Genomic DNA, 16,769 nt, shown 5'->3' on the forward strand with positions numbered 1-16,769 from the left:
AGGGTACGGGTTAAAAGAATAAAATAAATACGAAAATTTAAGTCTTGCGAGACGACTGCATAGCTATATATGAAATCAAGACAAAAGGAAGAATATGAGAGGAAAGAATAATTCAGATAGGTGTCAGATCCTCCATCGGGCTGAACGATAAATGCCCATGTCACTAAGTTACTAAGTTATTGCCGAGCAATTGAAAGGCTGATTATCATACGTTACTCAGTGCGGCATCTGGTATCACCTGCCAGCCTAAAATGTCACATGTTATACTCGTTCCCTGTCGTACGTTTGTAGGTTAGGCAAGTTATGAAATGTTGATAATTTGGTGTTTAACGTCTGGAAATGTGTAGAGCAAGTTGAAATCTGATGAATTCATTTTGGGAGGAGCTCAGTGACCGTCAGTTTTGCATTCAGATTTTTTTTTTAGACACTTAAGCTTTTCTAAGTTTTAATGCAGGGGTTCCCAAGTTTTTCCTAGCACGACCCTGTTCAGCACTTTCAACTGTTCAGTGCGACCCCAAGTTAATATATATATATATATATATATATATATATATATATATATATATATATATATATATATATATATATATATCCCGTGTCTATGGTTACTTCTACATTAACAGCACTATTGTGAATTTTTGGTCATATGATGGTATATATGTAAAGTATTTATATAAAGGAGAAACACAGTAAACATAATAAATTCTATTCACAAAACAAAAGGTAATCATAAATGAAATTCTCAAAATTGGCAATTACAAAGTGGTAATCCCATTTTAACACCACGTAACATGCTACTCAGTAATTACCTCTATTGCAAGTATCATACTGCACCTCATGGCTTTCTGATATTATGAGTAGCCTACTATTTGGGTTTTGGACTATTTGATCAATTTTCTGTATCTGGGGGTATATGATGTCAGGCAACACATCATACAATTTTCCAAGTTGATGTTTGTCATACGGCTACGATAGTCATTTTTAATGAACACCATTGATGAGAATGCTGCCTCACAAACATAGGTGGTTCCAAATTGTACAAGAACCTCCAAGGCTCGATTTCTTACTGTTGAATGCTTATTTGCTAAATTAATCCAAAACTTTCCTATGTCCTTATACACATCAAAGTCCACTCTTGCTTCATTGTCAGCTTGTAATTCTGCCATTTCAAGTGCAATAGAACCACACTGCTTTGCATCAGTTTTGAATGGAAACTGCACAAGATCAAAAAACTCGGTTAGCAACTCTGGGAATCTAGCATTCATATTCCCCGTCAGATTCTGCAAATAATCCAGTAAATCCTGTTTCTCTTCTGCGAGATCTAGTGCTTCATTAAAATCAATATCCTTTGTAGCTGTAAATTCCAAGTAGTGATGGAAATGAGAAAACTTATCAGCTTCAGCTTCTTCTCGTAGTATCTGCAGCTTGCTGACAAAAGCCTTTATTGCACCCTGAAGGTCGAACACAAATTTCCCTTTCCCTTGAAGTTCTGTGTTGAGCTTATTAACGTGCTCAAAAACGTCAGTCAGAAGTGCAGGGTGAGCAAGAAAGTGTGGATCACAAAAATAACAAGCATTCTTGTGCCCCTGATCTTGCAAGAATGTGGCCAGTTCACGGTGAAGAAGGAAAACTCTTTTCAAGGTTTTTCCTCTTGACAGCCACCTGACAGCAGTATGCATTAGCAGTGTGTTATGATTAGAATTTTCAGTGATGCACAACTGTTTGCACATGCGAGAATTCAGGTCCCTAGCCTTCACATAATTGACAGTGGAAATGACTACCTGCATCACATCAGAGAAGTTCGGAGACATGTCTTTAGAAGCCAAACTCTGACCATGGATAATACAGTGGTTTATATTAATGTGAGGATGTTTTCTTGATAGAATTCCACGCACTCCAATATTCTTGCCCATCATTGATGGAGCACCATCCATGCTACATTCAATTACTTTACTCCAGTCCAGGTTGTTTTCAGTGAAGAACTTATCTATAGCATTAAATATATCCTCACCTCTTGTTGTACTTTCGAGTGAAATGCAAGCAAGCAGTTCCTCAGTGACAGAGCTTTCCTTTAGAAATCTTCCGAAGATTAGAAATTGCGGTTGTGCTGAAATATCATTTGACTCGTCCAGTGCCAGGGCTGTCCATGGGGAATTTCTGAAGTCTTCCAAACTTTGCTCTTTCAGGTCTGCTGCAATACCCTGGATGCGTCTTGTTATGGTATTATTGCTGAGAGAAGCCTCATCAACAGCTTCAAGGATCTTTTTAGCAAATGGTTCACCCTCAAATACTTCACAAAAGTTTTTTAAAGCAGGCTTTATGATAGTCTCACCCTCTGTGAAAGGTCGCTTTTGCTGAGCAATGAGGAAAGCTGTCTTATACGAAAAACATTTCCATCTTTTCCTTCTGAGATAGTGCTCTGCATAAAATTGCCTCAGACTTGGTTAGATTTTCATAACGATGATGAAAAATTCTTTTGCGGGCCTCTTCTGAGAGAACAGCAATATTTGCGTGCGTTTCCATGTGTCTCTGTAGTTTATTAGGCTTCAGTGATTCCTCAGCAAGTTCTTTAGAACACATTACACATATACCTTTACCACTGACATCAGCAATTCCATACTTGTCGAGGAATGATGAATTAATAAAGCGTTTCCGTTTCTTGGCTGATGTTTCAGATGGTATCTTTAAAAACCTCTCCATAATGCCTGGAAGAAAATTGCACGTATTACTAAAAATATTTTGCTTAATGTTATTAATTAGCAATGCAAATAAAGTATCTTCAAAACAGTGACGCAACATCATCACTTCTCTTTCCATTATAATGCCTCCTTTGCTGCACAATATCATAGCATTGCACCATCTTACCACACTAAAATACCACATTAAATCACCAATTGTCTGCAGTATATATATATAGGTTCCACACAAACCCCAGATTGCAACAGTACTAATGTATTCCTCTCAAGCTCAGAGCACAACTGGTCAATGTCCAACTTCCAACTAACAGTACTTAACAGTACACTCATAAAAATATAGTTGCATCATAGTTTTGAGTTAGAAAAAGGCTAAGTTTTAAGAATATTAATAACACCTCGAAAATACTAAATAATTTCAATGATTAAAAAAAAAATTGAATATTATTATTATTTCGTTTATTTAACACCATGTCTTGTACCCGCAGTTAAGAACCAGTACAATATACCTTAAAAAAACACACTTCACTAGCAACACGAACCTGTCACTCCAAAGCCCAGAATACAACTGAGAGTCTGGGGCTGGGCGATCAGCGAAGCTACACTGCAACAGCGCCAGTCATATAACTGAACACGTATTATACGCGTATAACTGATGACATATGAAACACGTTAAGCCTCACCCATGTAGTTAGATATAAAAAACGAGCCATACACAGCACAAGCAACGCCAGACCTACACGTCTCACCACGCCACACCAGCGACAACCTGCTTAGCCCCAGTCGGCTGCCGCGCCAAACAATCAGGTGACACGCAGTCAGCTGACGCCATGTGCACACACACACACACACACACGCACCACGTCGCCCACTTGGCCGGCTCAGGACAGGACAGTTCGCCACACACACACACACACACACACACACACACACACACAAAGCGACAACACCGAACCACAAACCTGCAGGTACAAGCTGGGTACTGGTATCAATTATGACTATTTAATTGCATAATTGTTTTTAGTTAGAAAACGGATAATAATGTAAAATAAATACCTTAAGTATAATACGGTACCTGTAATGATAATCATACGGTAATAATTTTAACTATTCATTGCATGAAGCTTATGGCTTAGCCTTAGATTCTGTTTCGTACCCCCAGGCATTGTGGGTACCTCAGCGACCCCACCGACCCCATGACCTGCTTGTGACCCCAAATAATGAGCATTCCGACCCCACTTGGGGTCCCGACCCCTGGTTTGGGAACCCCTGTAAATTTAATGTGTTTTATATTGTTACGTCCTCACCCCACACTGACATAGGCTCCAACAGCAGTAGTTCGGTACAGGAAGGACATTGCCCAGTGAGTTGTTCTTCATATGGTCAGCCTTTCGGTGTCCAGCACACAAGATCAGCTGAGGAGAAAATAAACCTGGCTTCTTAAAGTTCACTGTCTTTATTTTCCAAATAATACCACTTAATGCTTTCCAACTTCACCTCACTATTCTCACAAACACTGGAGCTATACACACTTTACTAATAATTGTAATTACACTAAATGCTTGACAACACTTCACTGTTTTTCACAAGTTCCGATGATAAACAAACTTCAACAAGTCACTGTTTGCCACTGTTTTCACAAGTACCAAAAATATACAATCTTCACTGACACTGCACTGACACTGTACTACAATCAAACTGAATCAAAACCGACTGACCTTGTTCTAGTCTCTTATCCATCCTTATATAAGCTTGCATTGTACTAAAATGATCTACTTCTCCAGCATTCTAGGACGTGTTGGTCTTGCATATCAGCCCCTAGCAAGCAACAACAGTTACCTATTAGGAGACATCAAAACATGCCAGAGTTTTCCTACATTACATAACACTCTAAATTATTTTGCATACAAACTTGAATTCCATAATTTGACAAGCACATAAATAAAACATTATAGAGAAAAAGCACACAAAAATTAATACATTACTTATGAAATAACTACGCTCACAAACAGCAGGCAGACGCAAACTGGCAACGGTGACTGGTACCAGAACCGGAACTAGCTACTGTAAACATCGAGAAACGTCGAGATGCTTCTCGAGCACCTAACTGACAAATCTCGTTTATTAACACAACCCCCTCCCTAGTTCTTTGCCGTCCCAACAAAACTGCACAGTACATACAAACACAAACCTTAACCTTAATGGAACTATACACAAAATAGTCCTTCAACTTATCAAGTCTTCTGCTGCTTCTGACGATGTCCTTGTTCCTCCACACGGTCCACTTCTTCTGGGTCTTGGTCCTCTTCTTGATTCGCTTCTTCCCTCGGGAAACTGTCACCACCCTCTTGCCCTTCAGTTCCTTGGTCCTCCTCAAAATCCTTGGCTGCGGGAAAGTACAATTCATCGATGTCCCAGCTGTACCGTCCTGGCCCATGGTACTACCACAGACGGTTCATGTGTATCACCTTTGGGCGAGACTTCCTGCCTCCCCGAAATTCGATATGTTACATCTGATAGGCAGTCCAACACAGTGTAACGCCTGTCCCAAGGGCTCTGCAGCTTCGGTGACTGTCTCTTCTTTCACTGAGGATTGTATAACCAAACTTGATCACCATCCTCTAAGTTCACCTCACTTGCCTTGGCATCATACTTGCACTTCATCACCTCTCCTGAAAACTTGAGGACTCCTCGCACTTGATGTTGTACCTCAGCCAGCCTTTCCCGAAGGTGTTTTGCATAGCCGGTGGTGTCTGTATGTAGCTATTCACCAGGTGGTCTTCCTATTAACAAGTCAACAGGTAAGCATAACTCATGGCCCAACATCAGTTTTGCAGAGGTGTAGCTGGTAGACTCATGGGATGCAGACCGATATGCCATCAGCAACGCAAGTAACATCTGGTCTCATTCTGTTGGTCCCTGTACACAGTACTTGGCCAGTTCTTGTCCCAGAGTCCAACTGAATTTCTCCACCATCCCTTAGTGGGGTCGTCGTGGTCTTCTTGATCCCTGGTAAGTTGCAGCACTCACGGAACACAGCAAACTCGAAGTGTCTACCCTGGTCTGAATGTAGCTCTTGTGGCATCTCAAAATAACAGAAAAACTGATCAACCAACACCTGATCAACAGTCGCAGCCTCTTGATCGAAGATAGCATAGGCTTCTGGCCACTTTGTGGAGTAGTCTGTGGCGACACATATATACCAGTTTCCTCTTTCAGTCAGTGTCAGAGGTCCAGCAATATCCACCGTGACTCTTTCCATTGGTGCACCCACTTCGTACAGCTGAAGAGGGGCACAACCACGTTTCTTGGGTCCCTTCTTGGCGCATCACAGGCCCGACACCACTCTTCAACAGTCTGATGCATGTCAATGCAGTAGAACCTGTGTTGCAGCCGGCTTAGAGTTGTCTTCACTCCCAGGTGCCCACTAGTGATCTGGTTATCGGACTCATCCAAGATCTTAGACTCCATTTTCTTTGGAACCACCATTTGCCAATACCACTGAGGCCATCGGGTGTCTCCCACTGACGCTCCAGTAGTCCGTCGTTCAAATGAAGAAGGTCCCGCTGACTCCATTAGCTCTTGGTCGCAGGGCTTAACCTGGACCCTTCTTCCCAAGATACTCTGCCATCAGATTCCTGATGTTTCTTTTTTATTGGACTCCCATTATAGCCATGCACTACACTGTTTGGAGCCTAAAAACTTGGGCATCATAATTAAGGTCAGGCCTTAAAACTTCTGCATTCTGATTATTCAACCCTGTAATGCTACCTTTAGATGCCTGGGACCTGTCAAGATTCACTATACACTGTCCTTTCCTTTCATATGCCCTCTGTACACTAACCCGAGGCTCAGTAGTGCAATATTTCTCTACAGCCTTAATTTTCTCACTAATTATCTTCACACTGTCAACTACATGCTTCAACTAGTTATCTACAAGCTGTCTGGACTCCATCACTATTCCCTCACTAACTTTCAGCTGGTTGTCCACATGCTATTTGCAATCCGCCACTATTTCATCATTAATTGTCTTTGTTCATCTACATGTTGTTTACAGTCTGTCACATTATTGCTTACCTCATACTTCTGCTGCTCTAGCTTGGCATCTACTTCGTCCTTAAGTTGTTGCTGTTGTTCTTCCTTCATTTCCCCCGTGAAAGAATCTACCTGTCCTTGCATCCTTGGTTGTAATTCCCTCTGTTGCTCCTCTGATGCCTCTTGAAGGTGCTCATATAGTTCTTTTTGTTCTTCATGTTGTGCCTCTGGTTGTTCCCTATTATCTTCAATAGTACACCTCGTGCCTGTACTAGTTCTTTGAGTTCCTTCTCTCCTTCATTCAGTGCCTGTAGTGGTTCCCTATTTACCTCAGCAGTACACCTCGTGCCTGCACTAGTTCTTTGAGTTCTTTCTTTTGTGCCTGTAATAGTTCTTTGATATTGTTACTGAACTTTTTCCGTTCTTTACTTTGGGCCTGTAATTGGGCACTTTGTGCTTGTATTAGCTTTACAATTGTCGCCAGGGAAATGTTCTCCTTCTGCTCAGCTCGAGACCTTGTCTGCACACCTCCGGCTTCCATGTCGAAGGTTTGACTCAGTGCAGCACTTAATTCACACTCCTGACACCAGTATTATGTCCTCACCCCGCACAGCCACAGGCTCCAACAGCTGTAGTTCAGTAAAGAAAGGACGTTGCTCAGTGAGTTGTTCTTCCTATGGTCAGCCTTTCGGTGTACAGCACACAAGATCAGCTGAGGTGAAAATAAACACTGGCATCTTAAAGTTCACTGTCTTTATTTTCCAGATAATTCCACTTAATGTTTTCCAGCTTCACACTGTTCTCACAAACTCGGGAGCTATACACACTTTACTAACTGTAATTACAATAAATGCTTGACTACACTTCACTATTTTTCACATGATCCGATGATATACAAACTTCAATAACACGTCACTGTTTGCCACTGTTTTCACAAGTACCAAAAATATACAATCTTCACGGACACTGCACTGACACTACATTATACTCAATCTGAACCAAAACCGACTGACCTTGTTCTAGTCTCTTATCCATCCTTACATAAGCTTGCATTGTACTAGAATGATCTACTTCTCTAACATTCTAGGACGTGTTGGTCTTGCATATCAGCCCCTAGCAAGCAACAACAGTTATCAAATAAGAGACATCAAAACATGCCAGAGTTTTCCTACATTACATAACACCCTAAATTATTATGCATACAAACTTGAATTCCATAATTTAACATGCAAGCACATAATAAAAACATTATAGAGTAAAAGAGCAAAAAAAATTATGCATTACTTATGAAATAACTACGCTCACAAACAGCAGGTAGACACAAACTGGCAACTTTGACTCATACCAGAACCGGAACTAGCTAATTTAAACATCGGGAAACGTCGAGGTGCTTCTTGAGCACCTAACTGACAAATCTCGTTTCTTAACAATATTATGAAACTTTACTTTTAACCCTAAGGAATGTGTAGATGTTGTAGAAATCCGATGGTTTGGTTTTAGAAGCTGGTTCGTACCCCTCAGTGAAGAATTACTAAACCCATAGCCTCAATTCAGTATCATTCAGACTCATCTTGTGATCAGCTTCTTATTATTCCAGCAAAGAACCGGACCTAACACAAAGGATTATCGCCAATATATCATCTGATTTGACCAATGGGCAATTTTGATCCTAATTATACTATGATAGGGGACCACTGGCCATTTCTACTATTGGTATTGGAGAGGAGTCTTCCTATGTTGATGTTGTTGCCCAGGGTGACGAGAAGCAACTCCTACCTGCGAACATTTTCCTCATCCTGCCCTGCATCCTGCGAGGAGGAACCTATCCCAGCCTGGCAAGGCGCTATCTCCCACGTGGGGGCAGCTGCTCTTACACCATTTTTACACTTAAGGAAATGAGCCATCAGTGGTAATTTCCCTGCTTCTCATACTGGGTGGAGACAGTGAGAGTAATCCAAACTTGATTTAAATGCTCCCTACACATCACAAGTACAAGATATACGTGTGGATCTGTTCAATGCACTCCAAGCAGACACAGCACAAATAAATGCCAGACAGTGCCATGGAATATAGATTATGACATCTATGAACGTCCACAGACATTACTTGTCACACGAAATGCAACTCCCCCCACCCCCTCCAACAACTCCCCCACTCACACAATCACAGACATCAAAACTCAGTTCCTGTGCACAAGCACTTCACATACAACACAGACATACACCACATGCACACCATAAGCCTGTTACAGCTAAATGTTGACAGCCTCAAAAAAAAAAAAAAAAAAAAAAAATCCTTCACGACCATGACACACACAGCACCCCTACAAGAAACAAAACTGACACACGCAACAGACCTCTAAAAATGAACACTACTCAAACATCCTCTCAGACGGAAATGAGGGCTATGAAGGAGGCCTTATTACTTGTACTCACCAATCAGTCCTCAACATAACACAGCACAAACAAAACAATCACTTTTCCAAAATGACACAAGAGTGTAAATAGAGACAGTGTCATTTCTGGGGACAGACAAGATATTAACCTTTTAACCATATTCCTATCACCCCTAGACTGTTCCAGCACAAAACAACTTTCATCTCTTTCTCCATCGTTGCTGGGGACTTTCATACTATAAACTTGCGTGGTACGAACACAGTCAAAACGATCGCCGAGTCCTTGACAATGTTTCACAACTCAACATCATGCACATCCTCAGTGACACCTCACAATACACCCTCTTCCCACACCAGCAAACCGCATCCCCTCCTCCCCAGACATCACATTCTTTTTTCCCAGCACTTACATGGACATGCAAGTTTGCAAATTTGCCACAGATCGTCTGTCCATCATTATCACCACAGACACACAGTCCAAACTAGAGCGATTACACTTCACAAATACAAATTACAAGAAAGCAAACGACAAAATTCAGTGAGGAAACTGGAAAAAAATCAGCCCACCAAGCAATACACCCATCATCAACATTAAGAGACACATTACAAAGGGCAGCAACATACGAAACGTAAACAAACACCACATTCCACGAGGCAACCGAAGACACTACGACTCAAACTTTACACCAGAGATTACCTGTTTCATTAAGGTGACCAGAGTCCCGCTTTTAGGCGGGACAGTCCCGCTTTTTGGACGTCTGTCCCGCTTTTTTAATTGTGATAAGAATGTCCCGCTTTTTGAGCAAATTATCTTAATTGTCCCGCTTTTAGAAACTTACTATTGCATTAGATATAACCTGACCTTTTATGAAATTAGGATGAATTAGAAAAATTATGCATAATCCTAACCAAATGAAATACCGAATTATTAATATAAAATCTGTAATGCTCACTAGCTGGTAACTTTGGTCGACCCATTCACTGTACCGTACGGTATGTTCGGAGTTCGTAGGAGACGTTAGTGTTTGATTTGCAGCCTCAGTTTGAGGTGTAGAGCAGCAGCGGTCGCTGTCTATCTGTCTGTATATCTATCTATCTATATATCTATCTATCTGTCTATCAACCTATCTATATATATATCTATCTATATTTATCTATCTATCTATCTATAGACACACACACACACACACACACACACACACACACACACACACGCACGCGCGCGTCTCGCTTTTAGCTCCAATTAATCTGGTCACCTTATGTTTCATAGACAACGTGACAGCACACAGATCACCCCTCTCATACACATAAGACCCCACCACAAGGCTCCAAGGCTAAATATGATATCAACAACGAGACTAGTAAAAAGCAAATGGAAAAGTAGAAAGCCTTTGTAACAACACTTAGTCATTCCACAGACCTTTCACGTCTCTACAAAATGTTTTATTTTGCAGTACTGCCAAATCATAAACATATACTTCCAAGACCCACGCTGGCATCACATCCAAAACACAACACGTCCCTTCCTAGAATGAACAAGGAAACACACTCATAAATCACTATATACACATAAGTTAAACACCAACATACACTTAGTCTGAAAACAACCCTCTCAACATAGGCAGTCCTTTCCACTCCATCATAATGCAACGCCCTTCACTTTAGAATAGAACACGCATGTTACATTATGAAGAAAACTAACTCTAAAAATACTGGGCCAGATGATATTAGCGGCCTACACTTGAAACATATTTCAGGGTCACAAGGAATCTGGGTTCTGACAAACAGCAGCAACGACTCATACGCACACTGTAGAAATTCCCAGTCTTTGGAAACATGGACTAATCATAACCAAAATTATTCCAAAGACCCTACACTTCTTTCTGCTGACCCATAACACTACTTAGTATACCACCCAAAATAACTGAATGCCTCACTCCCACACGTCCGTCTTATTCATTCACAATATGGATTCAGAGCTTTTCACTCTACGAACACCCTACTTACCAAGGTAAAGAGAATATGAGAGGTAGGTTCACCGTCCCCGGCTCGCACAGAGGATGTGACGTCAGGGATAATAGAGAGAGAGAGAATGGGAGTGTGAAAGAAAACTGATGTAATGGTATACCAATGTTAACTGGCAATTTCCGGATTATTTGGCAGGTGTTTGGTGTTATGCTCTCAACCAGTGATCTCTGTCAATATTTTCAGTTGTTTTTCTCATAATCAGCTACCTTACAGACACCTATGACGTCGGATCTGAGTCTATATGACACTGCATAAGACATTCCTATATTCTCTGAAAACAGGTAGTTTTTCCTGAAGACATATTTTATATATCAGAAACATAACATTAATCTTTTCATTGCTGTGCATGCAGTTTAGGATGCAAATAAAAGTAATCCATATAGGCCGGGGAGCTCATATCACAGGGCAGGTAGGTGAGTGACTGGCCTTACTATCACCTGAGACCCTCAGTCTAGATTATCTCTGACGTCATTGTCACTGGCGTTGTTACCCCAGTAGTGAATGGGTGAAATAGAAGATAAGGTGATAATGAAGGGAGAGAGAAGCGAGCCATTAAGAACATAAATCTTTTTTCTTATCAGTTTTGCTGCCTGTAGAGGGTAACCCTGGTCCCCAGCTGTATTTACCCAAGCGGTCAACTTTTGCCTTCTCAACTGATAACACACCAGGTGTTTTTCTCACAAATTATGCAGAAAGTTCCTCTTGTCCTTGAACTGTGGGTGTGACATAATGTGGGAGGAGCAAAGTAGGAATGTTTGCCAATTAGAAGCCTAAATGGCGCTTTTGTCACGTTCTTGACGACACGCAATTGGTTCTGTGTGGAGTGTATGAGGCCCTCATTGGTAGCAGGTGCCTCTATTGTTTCTGTATGGACAGAGATTATTTTTTAAGACAGCCTAGTGGTTAATTAGCTGAGAAAGGCGGAGTAAGTCTACCTTATAAGCTCCAGGAAAATGTGAAGACACATTTGTCGTATTTTGTACACACATCCCTGTACGCATTTTGTCCTTTTTTGTACACACATCCCTGTACACATTTTTGTCAGTTGTACACATTTTGTCCCATTTACTGTCACGTTACACTTTTGTGACATTGTGTTGCACTTTTCCCCAACACTATTCAATACGTGACTTTGATTACAAAACACACTGTTTGTGTACCATTTCCCATTTTTGGTTCACTCCTCCATTTACACTAGTGTGTGATTTATATCTGGATTTAACCTTCGAAGTCTCCACGTTTCCTCAAGCTTTGTGAGTACTTAGCTTCCACTGAGTGTATTCTGGTTAGGTAAGAAATAACTTGTTTTATATTTGTATCCTGAGGCCTATATGAATCCTCCCTTTTGTAAAACGAACCCTGGTTTCTTCTTTGGTTGTGTATGTTATAGTGTACAGTAAAGTTAAGTTAGTTTTCTTGCAAACTTTATCTTATCCATTTTGGTGCTTCATTAAGGGTTAAGAGTGCACCGTAATATACACCCCATGACATCATGCACAGACCGAGACACGTTTTTGTTCCTCGTCCCCCCCCCCCCGCAGTGTAAAACTACCTTATATTCTCTTTCCCTTGCTACTAACTGTCACAAATTTGTGACATCGTATTATTATACGAGTCTACGAACGTGGTATTAAATCCCCCAAAACTTCGCTCAGCTCTGTCTTGCATTTGCACTCCGACTGGAATAGATTTTCGAAACATTTGCCATTGTTTCAGGAGTGACTGTTTTTATGCTCAGACATTGGTGTATCACTGAGCAAAATCAGTAGGCCTATGTATATACTGTTCGCCCTGCCCGGTAACTTCCGAGAGGGTGATGCACTGCCCCCTTTTTCTCAATGGCAAACCTGCAGGCATGAGAACACATCAGTTGGTGCCCAGCAGCCACGACAGACGGATGTAATCGACAGGGCAGTGCACGATAGTAGTAATCACCGAAGAGTACCTCGCGTTTTGGCGTGTCTTAGCGGCTAGACTTCCCAGTCATCTTGGAACTCTGCAGCTCCATGCCTCTCCAGCTGGTAGCCTTAGAGACGGACGTCGAATGCATGGGGAAGAGCAGTGACCAGTGTGCAGTGGATCACCTAGCCTATTTGCAATTCTGACTCCACATCTCTCGATTTACAAGTATTTTCTTTCTGTTTTCTAGAAAGAGTGTTAGGCAACTTGATTGGGTGAGTGAGTGAATTTACTTGCTTAAGCATCTTTGAAACGGAAGCATTCATCTTGTTGTAATTAATGGTTTCACAAGTTTTCTGCTGAGCTCGAATAATATATATTCAAGTTTAATTTTTTCCATATTGTTCTTAATTTTCTTTGCTTCCAGCTTGTACAAACTTTTCTTAATCATAACTGGTATTTAAGCTAGTTCTTTCTTATTAATTCTTAATAAAACCGTGTGCACAGGCTAGGAGAGGCTAATGCAAGAACCTGGCTTAGTATTACTAAGTTCCAGGGTAAATGATTAAATGGCGGGGGGAAAGTTCATTCTTTGTCTTTGAGGCCAACAGTACTTACTGATTCAGCAACCTTGAGTGATTATTTGTTTCTGTTTACCGCCTGAAGGGAAAGTTTATATATTTCTCGCTTTCAGAGAATTGGCAGCGTAAGTCAGAATAAAGTAAAACTTTAAGACTTTAACTTTATGTCAAAACTTAACTTAAATTTTCCCTTTGTAAGTGGCGACTTTCCTCCCCTCCCCCCCAGGATTGTGACTAATCTTACACACCATAAGATGCCATCAACTTCTGGACACCCACACAATGCATACTTCTCACAATAATAGATTATAAGCAAAGCCTTCTATGCTAACCCCAAGATGCTAACTATTCACCAAGATATACAAGACAAAAACGGAGAAAAACATCATACTCTTGTTTGCCAGCTATTTGTCTAATAAACAAGTACATGTTATATCCAAGCTCAGGTCACCATGAACATGAAATTTCCCTAACGGAGTTCCACGAGGCTTTGTTTTCTCACTGACACTCTTCAACCTATGCGTTACATGTGCATGATATTCCCACACCACATCCACCCACAAACATTGCCTCATATGCAAATGACATCATCATAACAACCGAACACCAGTTTGCAAACACAGTCTGCACACTACAGCAGAACACCTCAACACACTGCAGACGTGGGTCAAGGGCAAGAGGATGACGATCACCCTAACCAAATCCACCACCATACTGTTCACCAGCAGGAAACGTGAACTCCGACATTCCCGTCACATCACACATAACACTTTCGCTGTTCGACTTCCCTGTAGCCAGCAGAACCAACCTGCTATCCCCCCTCCCGCTCTTCATCCCTCCTTCCCCGTGGGGCACTTGAGTTTTTCATTTTCCGATCATTTTTTCACCCCAAGATATTTGGATCAGCGGATTTTTTTAATACCATTGGAAAGCTGAGACTATGTAGAATAAGATGAATGAAAACAGAAAGTGATATTTCATACAGTTAAACAGTTATGACGAGTATATGCTGAAAGAGCACAGAAGAATGTTTATTCCAAATCCGCGTGCTCGAGTTTGTTCTATTCTGATTTCTTTCCACCCCGAAATATTGGATTAGCGAATTTGTTTTTATACTGTTAGAAGCTGAGTGTTTGTAGATACAGTGAAAGTAAGGGAAAGTGATATTTCAAAAAGTAAAATAGTTATAAAAGAGTATAAGATGAAAGAGCACATAAAAATGTTTTACCACTTTATTCTAAGTGATTTTAGTCACGTTTTCGAATTTCCCCATGACTGAAAATAGCATCACCAAACTGGAAAATCAACTAGGCTAATATGAGACCGAACTTCAGGGCGCTAGACACAATTTCTGATTTAAGGTGAATACTTCTTTGTGTTGACGTGGATCCACGTCCAAAGAGCTGGTTGGACACTTTCAGGCTGGGTACGGATCCGTGTCCAAAGACCACGAAAGTGCTAGCATTATATGTGTCCCACACACAAACCCTCCACTAAGATCTTCAGAGTGACGTGACACCCGACTCACCTTCAAGGATCATATACAAGACATCAAGAGGTGGTGCAATTTCAGACACAGTGCACTCAAGGCAATTACAGGACCAGACTTTCGGTAACAAAAGAAACACTATCACTACTCTTCAAACAATCAGTGATGTCCTATGCCTCTCCGGCACGGGCCTCCATTCTAGTGGAGCTTAAAAGCTGGATTTTTTTTTCATAGGTCTTACTCTTTAAAAACGTTCCACTTCAGCTAAAAATATACTCAATAAAATTTGAACCTTTTGGTTTAATATTTACAGGTAGCTCTATCATCACAAACAATACCAAAAAAAAAAAAAAAAAAGCAGGTATAAAGTGTGTACAGTTTTCTTTTCATTATGTAACATGCTTACTGTAATTATCAATAATTTGTCACATACCTGTCTTAAAGACAGTGAAAATGCAACATAATCAGTGTAGTCCACAGGGTCTAATCAGTGTCTGTCTCATGCTGGCTGAATAAAACTGCCGGTGCTGCTCAATGATTTGTAATAAGAAATGAAGTTGTGACTCTTCTTTTGTCAAAAGGTCACCGTTTTCTTGAATCAGAGGAACGTCACGGTCAGAATGATCATTCACCAATTTGATGGCACGGATAGTCTTTGGAACTTCCTGGAAGTCTTCCCGTGTCTTCCACATATCTGGATCGCCTTCAAGAAATGTGTCTAGAAGCTCCATCATCTAAAGCAGAGTCATACTCTTGACTGAGACAAAATATTCACGAGTATGGTCCCTGTATGAATTCAAACTGACCCCTGATTCGTTTTGTATGACCTTGGTCAAAATCATCATCCTTCTTCATGGCACTCACCATCAGCCTCTTTGTTGAAGTACTCACATAGCTGTCAGACAGGGTCAGTCCAACCAGTTCTGATGACAAGTACCACAAGTAATTAGAAAACGTCTGTGCTGTAGCCCTTGATATTGCACGGTTTATTGTGGTCTAATTCAGAAGTGATTTCAACAGCTGGAAGTCGTTGTATCGAGCACTGGCTGCGAGGGGAGCCGTTATCCAAGCCTGCAGATAAACATGTACCGCAAAAATACACACGTCTTGGAATCCCTTTTCCTCTTTCGGTGTCAGGGTGAATTAGCCGCGGAACATCCAGATCTTCAAGGAATAAATGAATTTAGTCATCCTTCGAGCATGGTGCCACGAATAGGACTCCCCTTTCTGGAACAGCTCCAAGAAGGACAACGACCAAATCTAAAAATTCTCTATAATCTAATCTTGGCTGGTTCTCTTCCAGATGTCTAAGGGCAAATCGATGGTGCTTTCACTAATGTCTTCAACTAGTCCACGTATTTTATCGTTCCTCTTTCCTGTTTCATATTTCTCTTGATCAGCAAATGCCCAGTATTCTTTGAAACGCTTGAAGAAAGGAACCTCAGGATGTGATGCGATACCCAGACTATTCTGAAACACCGTACTAATGACCAATTCCATGATGTGATGTCCACTTGCTAATGATAGCAACTCCTTATCAAGTTTTTGTTCCAAGGCACAAGTGCCAACAATCCCACCGGTGATTGAGCTGGTTGTATCAAAGCACATAGCATGAACACTATTAGCTACACCCCAGTTTACCAATACTC

The 16,769-nt window shown here is 41.1% G+C and overlaps 1 protein-coding gene across 1 annotated transcript; it reads right to left on the reverse strand.

Moving 5' to 3' along the window:
- Nucleotides 1–881: 881 nt before the first annotated feature.
- LOC145411241 (zinc finger BED domain-containing protein 5-like) lies at nucleotides 882–15,851 on the reverse strand. Its single transcript, XM_080281308.1, has 5 exons — nucleotides 15,753–15,851; nucleotides 7,058–7,164; nucleotides 3,236–3,297; nucleotides 2,512–2,705; nucleotides 882–2,354 (listed from the first exon to the last, which is right to left on the reverse strand). Exons 1-5 carry the CDS (start codon nucleotides 15,849–15,851, stop codon nucleotides 882–884), a joined length of 1,935 nt encoding a protein of 644 aa, XP_080137434.1.
- Nucleotides 15,852–16,769: the final 918 nt, after the last annotated feature.

Source organism: Coenobita brevimanus, chromosome 88 (genome assembly GCF_032717465.1).
Source record: "Coenobita brevimanus isolate Jiangsu-jjx chromosome 88, ASM3271746v2, whole genome shotgun sequence".
Classification (NCBI taxonomy): Eukaryota; Metazoa; Arthropoda; class Malacostraca; order Decapoda; family Coenobitidae; genus Coenobita; species Coenobita brevimanus.